Below are 16,567 nucleotides of genomic sequence, written 5' to 3'. Positions count from 1 at the left end.
AGGCTTGTTTGCATTTGTGTTCCTCACGTGTGCCCCAAAGAATGAGGTGATTTGATAAAATGCTATGCCCAAGATTACCATCCGAGTGCCGGCGGGGAAGTGGTTCAAATAGCTTCGGCTATCACTTCCTTATGTCCGGTCGTGATGGTCAAGCAGATTAAGGCGTCCCTGTACATACCAGTTGCGTTGCTCCTGGCAGTATGGGTTCGAGTCACTTCTGGGGTGTGAGTTTTCAGTTGTATATAGTCCTGGGGACCATTCAGGCTTGTTTGCATATATATATATATATATATATATATATATATATATATATATATATATATATATATATATATATATATATATATATGACTGAAAACTCACACCTCCGAAGTGACTCGAACCCATACTGCCAGGAGCAACGCAACTGGTATGTACAGGACGCCTTAATCCACTTGACCATCACGACCGGACATAAGGAAGTGATAGCCGAAGCTATTTGAACCACTTCCCCGCCGGCACTCGGATGGTAACCTTGGGCATAGCATTTTATCAAATCACCTCATTCTTTGGGGCACACGTGAGGAACACAAATGCGAACAAGCCTGACTGTTCGAACAAATGCGAACAAGTCCGGTCGTGGTGGTCAAGCGGATTAAGGCGTCCTGTAGTTACCAGTTGCGTTGCTGCTGGGAGTATGGGTTCGAGTCACTTCTGGGGTGTGAATTTTCAGTCGCATATAGTCCAGGGGACCTTTTAGGCTTGTTTGCATATATATATATATATATATATATATATATATATATATATATATATATATATATATATATATATATATATATATATATATATATATATATATATATATATATTATATATATATATATATATATATATATATATATATATATATATATATATATATATATATATATATATATATATATATATATATATATATATATATATATATATATATGTCGTACCTAGTAGCCAGAACTCACTTCTCAGCCTACTATGCAAGGCCCGATTTGCCTAATAAGCCATGTTTTCATGAATTAATATATTTTCTCAATTTTTTTTCCTATGAAATGATAAAGCTACCCATTTCATTATGTATGAGGTCAATTTTTTTTATTGGAGTTAAAATGAACGTAGATATTTGACTGAACCTAACCAACACTGCCTAACCTAACCTAACCTATCTTTATAGGTTAGGTTAGGTTAGGTAGCCGAAAAAGTTAGGTTAGGTTAGGTTAGGTACGTTAGGTAGTCGAAAAACAATTAATTCATGAAAACTTGGCTTACTAGGCAAATCGGGCCTTGCATAGTAGGCTGAGAAGTGCGTTCTGGCTACTAGGTACGACATATGTCTATATATATATATATATATATATATATATATATATATATATATATATATATATATATATATATATATATATATATATATATATATATATATATAAGCCTATACTTGCATAAACCACAAGTGAAGATAAACAATCTTTGGACAACACCCACCAGTGGGACTCGAACCCAGAAAGCACAACTACCTTCCAGTAGCTGGCATAACTAGTATGCTTTAACCCACTACGCCATCAGACCTTACAAAAGAAGTAGATAGTTCGAGATATATATCTCAACTTCAACAACTATTCGAGATATATATCTTTTGTAAGGTCTGATGGCGTAGTGGGTTAAAGCATACTAGTTATGCCAGCTACTGGAAGGTAGTTGTGCTTTCTGGGTTCGAGTCCCACTGGTGGGTGTTGTCCAAAGATTGTTTATATATATATATATATATATATATATATATATATATATATATATATATATATATATATATATATATATATATATATGTCGTACCTAGTAGCCAGAACGCACTTCTCAGCCTACTATGCAAGGCCCGATTTGCCTAATAAGCCAAGTTTTCATGAATTAATGTTTTTTCGACCACCTAACCTACCTAACCTAACCTAACCTAACTTTTTCGGCTACCTAACCTAACCTAACCTATAATGATAGGTTAGGTTAGGTGAGGTTAGGTAGGGTTGGTTAGGTTCGGTCATATATCTACGTTAATTTTAACTCCAATAAAACAAAATTGACCTCATACATAATGAAATTGGTAGCTTTATCATTTCATAAGAAAAAAATTAGAGAAAATATATTAATTCATGAAAACTTGGCTTATTAGGCAAATCGGGCCTTGCATAGTAGGCTGAGAAGTGCGTTCTGGCCACTAGGTACGACATATATATATATATATATATATATATATATATATATATATATATATATATATATATACAGCCAACGAATTGGTAGGGCAGATCCTACCAGAGCGTATGAGAGACAGCGGGAACTCATGATCAAACGTACGTTCATCGAAGCAGCCAGACAATGGAACACCATTGCACACCCTCAACCCCGACCACAAGTCCCAAAAGACCACAAGCAGGCCCACTGGGATAGCCCCATAATGGAAAAGACTGTCACAGCAATGATTGACAACGCTGATGCTGAAAACAAAGCCGCCTCCTAGCGGTGAAACTGTGAACGCCAAGAAATCCGGACTCCACCTGCCAAAGATCATTGGGGAATATAAACCTGGATATGCGTATGGAAATGTCAAGACACACAAGCCTGGAAACCCACTTTGGCCAATCATTAGCCAGATACCCACACCCACGTACAGACTGGCGAAGCGACTCAACGGCCTGCTGACTCCTTATGTTCCTTGCGCCTTCAGCCTGAAGTCTCCAAAGGAATTTGTTGACTTACTGCGGGGCACACGGGCCACAGGGATAAGAGCCTCGTTGGACGTAGAATTGCTGTTTACCAACGTACCTGTGGACGAGACAATCGGGATGATAGCCGACAGAGTGTATCGTGATCCAGCCTGTACTCCTCTTGACATACCAGAAAATATTCTGAGGAAACTACTCCAAGCTTGTACTAAAGAGGCACCCTTCTTGAGCCCGGATGGGCACATGTATAAGCAAGTAGATGGGGTCGCCATGGGTTCTCTCCTAGGTGTCCTGTTTGCAAACTTCTACATGGGTACCATCGAGCAAAAAGTCTTAGTCGACATGAACTTGAAACCGGCCATATACTGCAGGTATGTTGACGACATTTATACACAGGTACCTGATGTCAGACATCTGCAGGAGCTGAAGGAGGCATTTGAGCAGAGTTCCGTGCTGCGTTTCACTTACGAGATGGAAAAGGATGGGAAGCTGCCCTTTCTAGATGTAACAGTCATGGAAAAGAACGGAGGTTTCCACACTGCAGTCTACACTAAGGAAACGAATATAGGAATGTGCCTAAATGCCAACAGCGACTGCCCAGACAGGTACAAGAGGAGTGTTGTTAACGCATATGTCGACCGTGCTCTCAGCCACAGCTCAGAATGGAAGCAAGTCGACGAAGAACTCTGTAGGGTAAGGCAGGTCCTAGTCAACAACGGCTTCTCCAATGGTTTCGTCGAAGACATCATAAGAAGGAAAGTGAAACGCCATGCAACCTCTGAAGAGACAACTAACACAACACCTATACCCCCTATTAGACTATTTTACAGGAACTTCTTTTCCACAGCTCATAAAACGGAGGAAAGGGTCCTGAAAGATATTGTTAATAGAAACGTTATCCCTACAGACAAAAATCAGAGGATACAACTGACGATTTACTATAAAACCAGAAAAACGGCCAGCCTACTCATGAGAAACTCTCCAGACACAAAACAGAACGCTTTAAAAGAGACTAACGTCGTCTATGCCTTCAAATGCCCTCTTGGGGACTGCAAGCTCCAAAAAACCCAGTATATAGGCAAGACAACAACATCTCTTTCTAGGCGTTTAACGATGCATAAGCAACAGGGCTCCATCAAGGAACATATAACCTCTTCCCACAACCAAACCATTGCCAGAGAAATCCTAGTAAACAACACAGAAATCATCGATAGATACAGCGATAGCAGGCGGCTTGACGTTTGCGAGGCACTACACATCAAGAAGTCAACACCAGCAATCAACAGCCAATTAATGCACAACTATATTCTACCCACCTCAAGACTCCGCTCCAATATAGAAGCATCAAGAAATATGGACCAAAAGGCTTTCTACAATCACTTCTATTCAATACCCATTGTTTCGTGTTCTGTCTTGTGTTGATGAAATTAATACCCTATTAATACCACCTCTTGTTCTGTCTTGTGTTGATGAAATTAATACCCTATTAATGCCACCTCACCCCATCCACCTCTCTCAAATGTAGATATAAAATCGGAGATGCGTAAGTTCTATTCAGTTGTGTATTTGTAAACTAAAGTTTTTGAAAATGTAATAAATTTTACGAAACGCGCTTGTGTCGCGTCAGACTAGAAATAAAAATGAATTTTGGAGAATTGATTTTTGATTTACCTCCAACAGTGAAAAGAAATGTACGAAAGATTGAGAAAATTCGTGTTAGAATTATTAATCTTACTTTTTCGGTCATATTTAATAATATATATATATATATATATATATATATATATATATATATATATATATATATATATATATATATATATGTGATCTGACATTGTCACATTCTTAATCACGTGTTTATTTTCGTGATATACACACACACACATATATATATATATATATATATATATATATATATATATATATATATATATATATATATATATATATATATATATATATATATATATATATATATATATATATATATATTGACTCACTTCACAAACCGACACGTGATACATACTGGCACACTTTATACATACCAATACATGACACATTGATAAATGGTAAATCAAACACCACGTATGGTTTACTGGGCCAGCCAGAGGCTTAGGGCCCTGCAAAATCAATATATAAATAAATAATTCGTGTCAGTATCATGTTAATATGTACAAAGTGTGTTGACATGTATCACGTACGTATCACACGCATCACTATGTATCACTTATGCCAGTATGTATCTTCCTGTCTGCATTTGCCTCATATCAACATTAATATGTTTCTCTCAGACACAATCTTCCATTTTCCTCCTTGTCTTGCTATGCCTTCTCTTCTATATATCACTTCCTTCTTCTTTTCCTCCATTTATGGTTCTCGTCTTCTGCCGCAGAGCTGCTGTACAGGGCGCCGGAGCTCCTGCGGGACACCTCAGCCCCTCCGGCAGGCACGCAGAAGGGCGACGTCTACTCCTTCGCCATCGTTCTCTATGAGGTGTTCTATGACCGCCCTTTTTTAGTTTGGAGCATATTACTGATAATATTCTGCCTCAGGTGTCTGGGTGGGGCGTCCTGCTGGTGTGTATATATTATTCATTATATATATATATAATGACATAAGGTTTACTCTCCTTCTCACCATGACCTTGAACCCTCCTACAGGTTCACGGGCGACAGGGACCGTGGGGCGAGACAGAACAGAGTCCGGTAGCCATTATACACAAGGTAATGGCTGGACCTCAGCCAGGATCTGCTCCCTACAGGTAGGCACTAACTCGTACATCCCACACACACACACACATATACATATTACATATATATTATGTATATATATATATACACACACACACACACATACACACACATACATATGAATATGATAAAACACTGCTGATCTAAGTCTGCAGAATAACCAGAGTGAAAAATGAAAGGTTAAAAGCTTACCTCTTTTAATTCATTCGAGCCTTCATTCATCACGTTAATGTGATTTCATTGTGCATTTAACGAGAAGCGTTGGAGGTGAACTACTTGACCAGAGTCATGGAACACAAGGAAGGGGGGGGCAGTGGGTGAAACCCCGGGTTTGGGCTCCAGGTGGGAGCCTCAGATCTCCTAGTGGATTCAGTGTGTTACGGCCACATAGGACCAGTAACCGGGTTCTTGTTGGAGGAACCTTCGTACTATATCCGACCCTAAGTCGGTAATGGCTTTCAAGGAATTGGCTAGATAATACAAAAAGTACAAAAGGGGGAATGAACAAAACACCGTTTCCTTCACCAATATATTCATCAACACCATAAATTGAGATATAAAGAGGGGATATGGAATATTACTGCACTTATATACACCCCGTGTCGCTTTCGCACAGGACACAGGACACTCAAAATGCACACACAATGCAGAGTCTGTCAATCCCAGTGTTTCCACTACACTCAATACCTTTTCCAACCATACTGGGAAACACTGGCGAGTTCATCTTTCCCGTGGGTCAGCCCACCAACAGTATCACAAGGTGCCTATACCCCATGACCACACTCCAGCCACTTGCTGGCAGAGAACCTCAGCCACGCGCTGATTGGGGCCACAACACACTCAATACAGAGGTAGCGAACTCCTGGCAGAAGCCTCTAGCGACCGGCTAACAGCACTTCTCAACAGGCACCTCACTGTCGCCCGTTTCTCCTCTAAGCCAGTCCCGGGATACGCCGATCTCTTCCCATACTACTTCAACAGCAGTCAACACATTCTCCATCAGGTCGGTGGCGGCTTACTTAGTCGTCTGGCAGGATTGAGTTGGGAGAACGTAGGCTGCCCAAGGTAAACTGCCGTCCTCGGTACAACCACTGCCCCATGTCACCTCTGCAGACACAGACACGTCATCAGTTAAATGGAAGGTATTGGTGAAACCAAGGTGTTGTCATAGCCAGGGGGTGGTAATGGGGGACGAGCTCCCATGACCTATAAAATGCTCCTATACGGCATGCGTCTCCAATAGCCTCTGACAACCAAGTCCAACTCCTGGCCTGCACGGGTGGCTTAGTCTTTAAGTCCGGCGGAACTGCTTTTACCGACAGGAGAAGGGGCGAGGGCGTGCCTCTGGCGCCTTAAAACCAGCTGCTCCGGGTAGATGGGACTCGATAGCCTAGGAAGGCAACCCATCTAGGGGAAGGAAAACCCTGATTTTAAACCTCCGCTGCCTTGCGGCCATACCCGTTTTTTAGGAAAGGCTTCAGGAGTCAACCTCGAGGAAAAATCCGGAGTTGGAGCCCCTAAAGCAGTTCGTTGTTGACGTCGACCTCGTTCTGGCAGCTCCTGCGACGTTGCTGGAACCATGTGTATTGGCATTTGCCTTTCTATTGGATAATTTCAGCAACGTGGAGAGGGGGGGACCTGCTGCATGGGTAACAGCTTCTCCTCCATATCTACCGACCCAGGCTTTGCAGGGCGCAACTTCATAGTCTTCCGAGACTGAAGGATGCCTACTACTGGTGAAACCAGGAAGTAACACTTAGTCACTCGGGAGTTGACATTCTGCTCGTAGCTACAACAGATGGCGCTGGTTTTGAGTCGCCACTCCACCAGAGGCCATCCACAATGACTTCTTGCTAGCCAAGGTAGGAATCATGAGCCATTTGTCACTGTTACGCCACAACCCATAGATGGCGTTGTCTACGTAGCGTCAAATTCCAGGGGAATTTGAGTACAGACTCATAGATGACGCTGGAATTACCAGGCCATACTCAGACGGCGGTGACGAGTCCGTAACACAGTGGAACCCCACGTTGCATTGTTCGTGGCCATTATGTGGTGAAGTGGTCTAGGGCGCTAGCTAGGGAGTACCAAGTGAGCGGGTTCGAATCCTCTTCAAGGCTTCTACTGATTTTCTCATATATATATTGGGATTGGAAATGTTCAAGCGGTTGAAACTTGTAATATTTAATTAAACAATTAATGGCCAAATTGAAATGTAAAGTAAACAGAAGCCAAGACAATAACCAAATTTTACATGGTAGGCTAAAATGGACCTAAATAAACCTTACCAAGACATTATAAATTGCTGTGTACAGGATACAAGGGTTGCCCAGAGCCAGTCCAAACTTTTGAGAACAAGATTTATCACTAAACACTAAAGTATTATCAATGATAAACAACTTAATCAATTTAACAATAGTAGAAAATTGAAGTGTGATGTTATATATATATATGGCGAGTTCTTCAGACATATATGTGAACAAATCAACAGGGACTCTAGTACCATAACACAGTTATATGGGAGTTCGTCAACCTAAAAATGTAATTCACGTTCAAATTAGTCAACTTATTCAACAAATCAACATTGCACTTTATAAGTGAAATTGATACAGTGTCTACTAGACAGTTTGTAAGGGACAGACACCATGGAACTTGCACTCGGTCTCGCCGTGGAAAATAAACGTTATTGAAGTTGAAAATAAACATTCAATCAACGTTATTGACGTTGAAAATAAAACGTTGCCGACTTTGATTCAACGTCGATAACAGCTGGAAAATATGATGTAAAGACTCAATAGAAAATTATACTCCCATTTCAGAGCATAGGAGTTACTGGAATTCGGAATAGGAGCCTATCATTATTAAAGAAGTGCATAGGGTCGACCCCATCCACCCTATGACACTCACCTTACAATCACAAATCACCATGCAAAGTTTCGTGAGGCTAGCCCCAAGCATCGGGCCTCCAACTGTGGACTATAGGCCGACAAATAGACATTCGCTCATATATAAATAGATGTAACTATTCAGCTCAAGTATCAGCCTCTCGGTGTTAAAATCCCTTCAAGAGCCAAGACAACACTTTCCTTGTAGTGTTGTTTATATTATCAGTCTCCGTGGTGTAGTGGTAAGACACTCGCCTGGCGTTCCGCGAGCGCTATGTCATGGGTTCGTATCCTGGCCGGGGAGGATTTACTGGGCGCAATTCCTTAACTGTAGCCTCTGTTTAACGCAACAGTAAAATGTGTACTTGGATGAAAAAACGATTCTTCGCGGCGGGGATCGTATTCCAGGGACCTGCCCGAAATGCTACGCGTACTAGTGGCTGTACAAGAATGTAACAACTCTTGTATATATCTCAAAAAAATGTATATATAAACAAGGACTTGTGCTGTATTGTGAACATCAGGAGGAACTGTAGTGGAAGATGCTGATTAAACTCCAGTGTGAGCCACTATAGTCTGAACTACAGTGTGAGCTGCTGTGTGTGTGTGCTCTAGTGTGTACTGCTTCGTGCTCTGATGAGTGAGCTCCATCCACGGCGCTGGAACAATACTTTGTGAGTGCTCTGTATCTCAGAGTCTGGTCTTCCTCAATTCAAAGATGTTCTTAGACCTTTTTTTTATCACTGGAGGGTGATATCATTATCATCAGACTTATTGGAGAAAGTTTCTGGCTGTTCTGCAAACACGGTTTACAGTACACACAGAAAGCACAATAGCGTGATGCATCAAATTAATAAATCCGGACGTAGGTTCGAACCCTAGTCACGCCCTTGTCGATTTGTTCAAGGTTTAGTGTTGAACTTTATGGTCACTTCGATAATTCACCGTCACCCTCAACATGTTCATTGTGTCGATGAACAAGTCAATTCCTGTAAACCCAGTGATATTCTGTGTTGTTTTTAGTATTCGCTGGTTTTCTTCATCAACTGCATTACTTTTCTGTCTTCTTTATTGTGGAAAAAAATTATCTTTTACAAAGTCTATCCCAGGGAGACATGTGGTTGTATTTTGTTACTAATGAACCTCGTGGCAGTGGGTGTTTCATCTCTTGAACAAGTAGTTGAGTGTTGATATTGTTATAGGGAGTCTATACACTTTTAATGTGTATATACAGATTGAGAAATTAGTTTTGGAATAACCTGCCGTATTTGATTCACTTAGTGTATCCCGGACAAGGTTTTGGTAACTCTCTCGCTCTTTCCCCTCTCTTTCTCTCTCCTCTCCTTCTTTCTCTGTCTGTGTCTCTCTTTTGCTCTCTCTCTCTCTCTCTCTCTCTCTCTCTCTCTCTCTCTCTCTCTCTCTCTCTCTCTCTCTCTCTCTCTCTCTCTCTCTCTCTCTCTCTCTCTCTCTCTCTCTCTCTCTCTCTCTCTCTCTCTCTCTCTCTCTCTCTCTCTCTCTCTTATCTCTCTCTCTCTCGTTCTGGTCTTCCAAAGTGTGGTGACCTGGTGGATACACACAGCACCACCACTTTCAACTACTAAAAGTGAGCCAGTATGCTGGGAAACTGCTGAATATTGCCTGGTCGAGCACAAGCACTGAACAACAGGGAAGCAATAGAGCATAAATATACACAGGGGAAAGAAAACAGAGACTGGCGGAAAGGCTAACAAGTCATAGCATGATAACGACGAGCGGGTAGCGTGAATAACAGCTTTATCCCACAAGAGTATAACTCAGTTTGAGAGTCAATATGAGAAGATAACAAACAGAGATATCTTCTCTGTTTGAAGATAACAAACAGAGAGCCAAAGGAACGGAGAAACAAAATCGCGGATGGAGAATAAAAGTGACATAAAGCCTGAATATTGTTTCATTTGTCTATTGGTTGTGTTTTGTTTATCTTTCTTGCTACACCTGGATTAAGGAATTCTTGCTTTCTTGTTTATCTTTCTGTGTTGGATTAAGGTGGAAATATTTTGCATATATTTATTTTGTCTTGTTTAAGCGCTGTCGCTTTCCGGTGTGTTCCTTCAGACAGGTAAATATTATTATTTTTATGGTCGGCCAAACTTTGTGAGACTCAGGTTAATTGCCCGAACTTTTCTGCTTCATATTGACGAGTTTTGTCCCACTTTCTCCAGTCTTTCCATGGAGTCTTCCCTGCTTCCGAGGCTCCCTGTAGCCTCTCTTCCAGTCAACCATCTGGAAGACATTGTGGCACGGCAACCTTTTCTTATCGTTTCAACTGGAGAAACCTTCGACCGGAACCAAAATTGTTTTCTTGATAATGTTTCGTCTCAGAGGTCTTTATCAAGGTCGGGGTCAGGGAGGTGGAGGTCGGGGTGAGGTCAGGGAGGTGGAGGTCGGGGTGAGGTCAGGGAGGTGGAGGTCGGGGTGAGGTCAGGGAGGTGGAGGTCGGGGTGAGGTCAGGGAGGTGGAGGTCGGGGTGAGGTCAGGGAGGTGGAGGTCAGGGTGAGGTCAGGGAGGTGGAGGTCGGGGTGAGGTCAGGGAGGTGGAGGTCAGGGTGAGGTCAGGGAGGTGAAGGTCAGGATGAGGCAACAGAGGTGAATTTTAGACAGGTTAAGATCGAGTGAGCAATGCAAAATTGTCCTTCGTTAATCTCTTTCACCTGAGTAGTTGATCATATCCTATTTCACCATTGATATTGTTAAACTTAATATTGGCTCCGTCCCCGTGTGCATGCGTCGCTCCAGCCTTCATAATGTCAATTCACTGTAAACTTTACTACATCATCTCTTTATTTCCACAAAAAAATATATTTCACACTCATAAACATTATATAAGATCACTGAGCACTTGATCTTACTACACCAAACAACATACGGCAGTTTAACAGGCGCTTATCTCCTTGAACAAATCCACAAGGGCCGTGACGACGATTCGAACCTGCTTATCTCCTTATTTAGCAGTGACTTATCTCCTCCTGAATCACATCTCACGACGGTTGCTTACACTAATTCATTTCCTTAACTCGTCACTATAGTCAGGTGGGGAATACCTCTCACTGTAGGGGTCAGACCCCACATCATGAGGCTACATGGGTGGGGGTCAGACCCCACATCATGAGGCTACATGGGTGGGGGTCAGACCCACATCATGAGGCTACATGGGTGGGGGTCAGACCCCACATCATGAGGCTACATGGGTGTGGGTCAGACCCCACATTATGAGGCTATATGGGTGGGGGTCAGACCCCACATCATGAGGCTACATGGGTGGGGGTCAGACCCCACATCATGAGGCTACATGGGTGGGGGTCAGACCCCACATCATGAGGCTATATGGGTGGGGGTCAGACCCCACATCATGAGGCTACATGGGTGGGGGTCAGACCCCACATCATGAGGCTACATGGGTGGGGGTCAGACCCCACATCATGAGGCTACATGGGTGGGGGTCAGACCCCACATCATGAGGCTACATGGGTGGGGGTCAGACCCCACATCATGAGGCTATATGGGTGGGGGTCAGACCCCACACCATGAGGCTACATGGGTGGGGGTCAGACCCCACATCATGAGGCTACATGGGTGGGGGTCAGATCCCACATCATGAGGCTATATGGGTGGGGGTCAGACCCCACATCATGAGGCTACATGGGTGGGGGTCAGACCCCACATCATGAGGCTACATGGGTGTGGGGTCATGTAGCAACATGGGAGTTCATAACACTATTGGTTTTGTAGTACTTCATACCATTAAGCTGCTCTCATTGGCATCCACCTACTCATTAAACAATTATATTTTTCATAAGAGAAAGACAGATAGACAGATAGACAGAGAGGCAGAAACAAAGAAACATACAGACGCAGGAAGAGACAGACAGATAGTTGATAGATGGATAATAGATAAATGAAGAGATAGGTTGATAGACAGATGAGTACATAGATGGTCAAATTGACGGATAAATGGATGGATGGATAGGCACATGGATGCATAGACGAATAGATAGATAGATACATACATATTTGGATGGATAGATATATATAGGCACAAATATGAGTAGATGGATGGATAGATAGAATACAGATGGATAGATGGATGGATAGATAGAATACAAATGAATAGATCGATGGATAGAAAAGTAGATGGATACAAAGCTAGATGGATATATAGGTTGATGGGTAGATAGATGCATACATAGATGGATAGAAATACATATAGATGGATAATTATATGGATAGAAGGATTGATGGATAGATAGAGGGATGGATGTTTAGATGGATGGATGGATAGATGAATAGACAGACAGATTGACGGATGGCTAGATGGGTAGATGGACGAAGAGATGAATAAATAAGTAAATAGATGGATAAATGAATGGATATATTGTTGGATAGATACATGGATAGACAGAGTGGACTGACTAATGGATAAATAGATGGTTGGATAGATAGGTGGAGGAATAGATTGAGAAAAACATGGATATATGGATGAATCGATAAATCTCCCATCTGTCCATCTATCTATTCATCTTTCTGTCTATTTTTCCATCCATCTATCCATGCATCCATCTATCTGTCCATCTATCTATCCATCTATATATCCATCCATCTATTTATCCATCCACCAACTCATCTTCCTATCCATGTATATATCCATCTATCCGTCCATGTATTTATCTGTATATTCACTTATCAATCCATGTATTCTGTCTATTCATCTACCTATCTATCTATCTATCCATCTATCTACCCATCAATGTATCTTTCAATCCGTCCGTCAATTTCGTCGACTAGCATTACAGTTTTTCTTCCATTCCGTATGCCTGTCCCAATCCACCCATCTATCCATCTATTTGTCCCTCTATCCATCCATCCACTTATGTATCTATCCACCCTCTGTCCATGAATCTAATGTCTATCTCTGTCTATGAATGTCTACTTGTCTGTCTCTGTCTATTTGTGTCTGTCTCTCTTTCTCTTATCATATATGTAACTGTCTAATGTGTACTCACCTAATTGTGCTTGCGGGGGTTGAGCTCTGGCTCTTTGGTCCCGCCTGGGTGTTTGGGTGGGCGCTAGTGAGACGAGTTCAGTGGAGTGAAATACTTAAAAAAAAAGAATGCTTGAGAAAGGTTGCTTGAGAAACCTTTAGAGCTGTGGAAGAATTATCTGTTTTATGCAAGTACGGACAAATTTTTCGACAGCAGGATATTTGTTAATTTTTCTTGAGATCAGTGAATAATGGTGCGTATTACTATAAGAAAAGAAAATAGTTTCCAATCATTTGTTTGGAAATATTTCGGTGTATAACTGGCGGGCAGTTCTAAAAATCGTCGTGGGGGTCTGAACGTGACCATAGCACGCGGTTCTCTCTTTCAATTCTGGCAATCCGACGAGCCTGTGTTCGTCCCGTGCCACAGACTATTCCCTATGCCAATTTGGGTGAGCATAGCCCCGAAGCGTTATGGCCTCAGTCAGTCTCTGTCTCTTTGTCTCAGTCTCTTCGCTCTCCCTCTCTCTCTCTTCTCTGTCTCTCTCTTTCTGACTGTCTCTCTGTCAGTTTATGTTTGTATCTATGTCTGTGTCTCGGACTGTTTTCCTGTCTGTCTCTGTCTCCTTGCCTGTCTGTCTCCCTGACTGTTTGTCTGTCTTCCTTTCTGTTCTATTTGTTTAATTACGGCGGGTTCATTATGAATGTCATTGATGTTCCTAATGAATTAGCAAGGTACGACCTTAAAATTAAGCCTGACCCAGAAATTAATTTTTATGATGAGTTTGTTAGTTTTTTCCAATTAGGAATAATTTTAATTTACTGCCAAATTACAAACACGTAATTAACTGGATGAAGCTGGATCCAATTCTTTGCCTGAGCTTGAATATGTTCGGCTAATTTGAGTTCACGTTCATCTGCGTGTTGAGTGAACATGTTCCAAACGCGAGTCAGTCTAGAAGGAATGATCGCTGGTGCTTTGATATGCTTGGAAATGACAAATGAGTCGGCATGAGGCTGTTGGCGGCTGTTGTGTAGCTGTTTCTAGCTTCTGATCTTCCAGGAAGTTGGGTATTATGGTCAGCCTTCATCATTCGAGGGAGGGAGGGAATTATCAGGAAGGGGGGAAGCGCCAAGCCATTACGACTATATAGCACTTAAAAGAGGTCAGGAATTGGGATGGGACGGGAAGGGGGGGCAATGCACCATGAGAGTGGTGCATTTGTGATGATGGGAACAAAATTGTGCTTCTAATAAGGTTGTGTGATCCCTGTGGTAGACAAGGCCTGAAACTCGTAGTTTCTGGGCTGCCTAGAGCTTGCTAGGTTCGATATGTGGTTCTTCAATTTCATGGTGAGTCAAGCTTCACGTCTATGATCATAAATTTCGTCCACTAGCACTATGATTTTTCTTCCATTCCGTATGCCTGCGCCGGGGGTCAATATCATACACTCTAGTTGTGACCATCGCTTTTTGTTTTCTGTTTTACAAAATAACCTACCATCATCCAACCCTAGGAAGAAATTGTTGCAAGTAGTGCTTAATGAGCCTCGTAGCAGTCGGCATCTCCTCTCTTGAACACATAAACATTAGCATGCAGTCATCAACATTGCCTACTAGAGTTTCAGGAATGAGGAGCAGTATATCGCTGAATTAGACATTTGATATGAAGGAACCACGCCGCACTCTGCCCAGTGGTACACCAGCACCTATACTGACCAGCTCTCAGAATTAGATCTATGCAGGACAACCATGAGTCCGTTGTTGGAGGGTTTTCCTCATTAGTTATAAGAGGAAACTTGATATAGCCAATGCTTGAAGCTTTACAGGTGCTACACTCGGGTGTTAGAGGTGCTACAGGTGCTAGAACTGAGATGCTACACTCGGTCCAAAGGCACCTGCAATAACCCGAGCAATATCACAGAGGATTTTGTAGACATCCAGTGACTGACGCAACTTATTGGAGAAGTTTAACAAAAGATGAGCAGCAGGATGACCTTTCGTGAAGCCATATTGCCTACCACACACTCCACGATGATAATATAAAACAATATTTTTATTTTGCATTTTTCGAGAATTTTTGTTTCGAGAATTTTGGCAGAAATTAAAATCGGTGACATTGGACTATAGTTGTAATCATTAAACGACGCTCTTATTTTTAGATTGGAAATGCATCGTATTTTCCTCAGGGAAGACCATATACTTTAAGACAGGCAGAGTAGGGAGAGGCCAGTGAGAGGCGGAGGCAAAATGTCTGCACAATTCCGTAACAGTCTCAGACTTGCCTTTTCCCTATTCCCCCCCCCCCTCATGGCCTTGCATGTGTGGAGTGATTTAGGGAGGTTGCAGACTTCACCCTCTTCAGTAACCACTACACACAACTTTGTTACCGAGTTCGGATAAAGCTGCGGAAGCCGCTGTTGTGGAACTGGAACTGGTATCGTACCATTCAAATGGTGTGCGAGTAGGTTAACCTTTTCTCTGATTGTTGGTTACTACAATCCCGTCTTCTGGGTTTGGTGATGGGATTATGTCTTCATACGAATATTCTTGACCGAATTTGGAACAAACTGCAATTCTCCCAGCATGCCCCTGCCCATCACCGCGCATCGACGAGGTATAGCCAGCAACCTTAACAAAGTTCTGTGGTGTCTTGTCGTTCATAAATATTTGCAGGAAAGCAACCATATTAGCACAGTGTGTGAGAGTATCAACATTAGGACTATGATGATGGATTGTTCTACTCACGTCTGCACGCTCTGTGACAAGGTGTCTGTGTATGGTGGCTTCCATCGTGGCTCTTAGGCTAAAGGTATATTTTATATATATATATATATATATATAATGTTGTCGTAAATAATGCATGAAACCCTCTCAGAGCCTGGATATGGGTAGCAAGGTAGTCGATGTATGAGGTTGTTTGCCTGTTCTGTATAGTTATTGATCTGCTCTCAGATTATACCTCAAAACATTTCATTCTGTCTGTCCAATTTTCTATATAATCAGTTAGTGTCCCGATGGCGTCTCTTGTGACAGTGGTCGCAGTTGATATCTCTCGTATGTTTTTCCACAGAGTGCACTTGTGAATGTTAAGTTACGTGACTGTGCTGAATGATGTCGTGTACTCTGTCTGGACCCGGGGTCCATGGCCACCCCACTCAGCAGGTCTGACTCAAGTGCT

At 42.1% G+C, this 16,567-nt stretch overlaps 1 protein-coding gene across 3 annotated transcripts in view; it reads left to right on the top strand.

Annotated features, from left to right (window-relative positions):
- Positions 1-16,567, top strand: part of LOC123765885 (guanylate cyclase 32E) — a 350,346-nt gene that overhangs the window by 308,483 nt on the left and 25,296 nt on the right. For all 3 annotated transcript variants that reach the window (XM_069299969.1, XM_069299974.1, XM_069299977.1), the window contains 2 exons: positions 5,128-5,228; positions 5,396-5,496. In XM_069299969.1, coding sequence (XP_069156070.1) covers positions 5,128-5,228; positions 5,396-5,496 — 202 coding nt within the window. The remainder of the gene's footprint in view (positions 1-5,127; positions 5,229-5,395; positions 5,497-16,567) is intronic.

Source organism: Procambarus clarkii, chromosome 5 (genome assembly GCF_040958095.1).
Source record: "Procambarus clarkii isolate CNS0578487 chromosome 5, FALCON_Pclarkii_2.0, whole genome shotgun sequence".
Classification (NCBI taxonomy): domain Eukaryota; kingdom Metazoa; phylum Arthropoda; class Malacostraca; order Decapoda; family Cambaridae; genus Procambarus; species Procambarus clarkii.
Note: the sequence above shows the minus strand (reverse complement) of the source record. Positions and strands in the feature narration are given on the sequence as shown.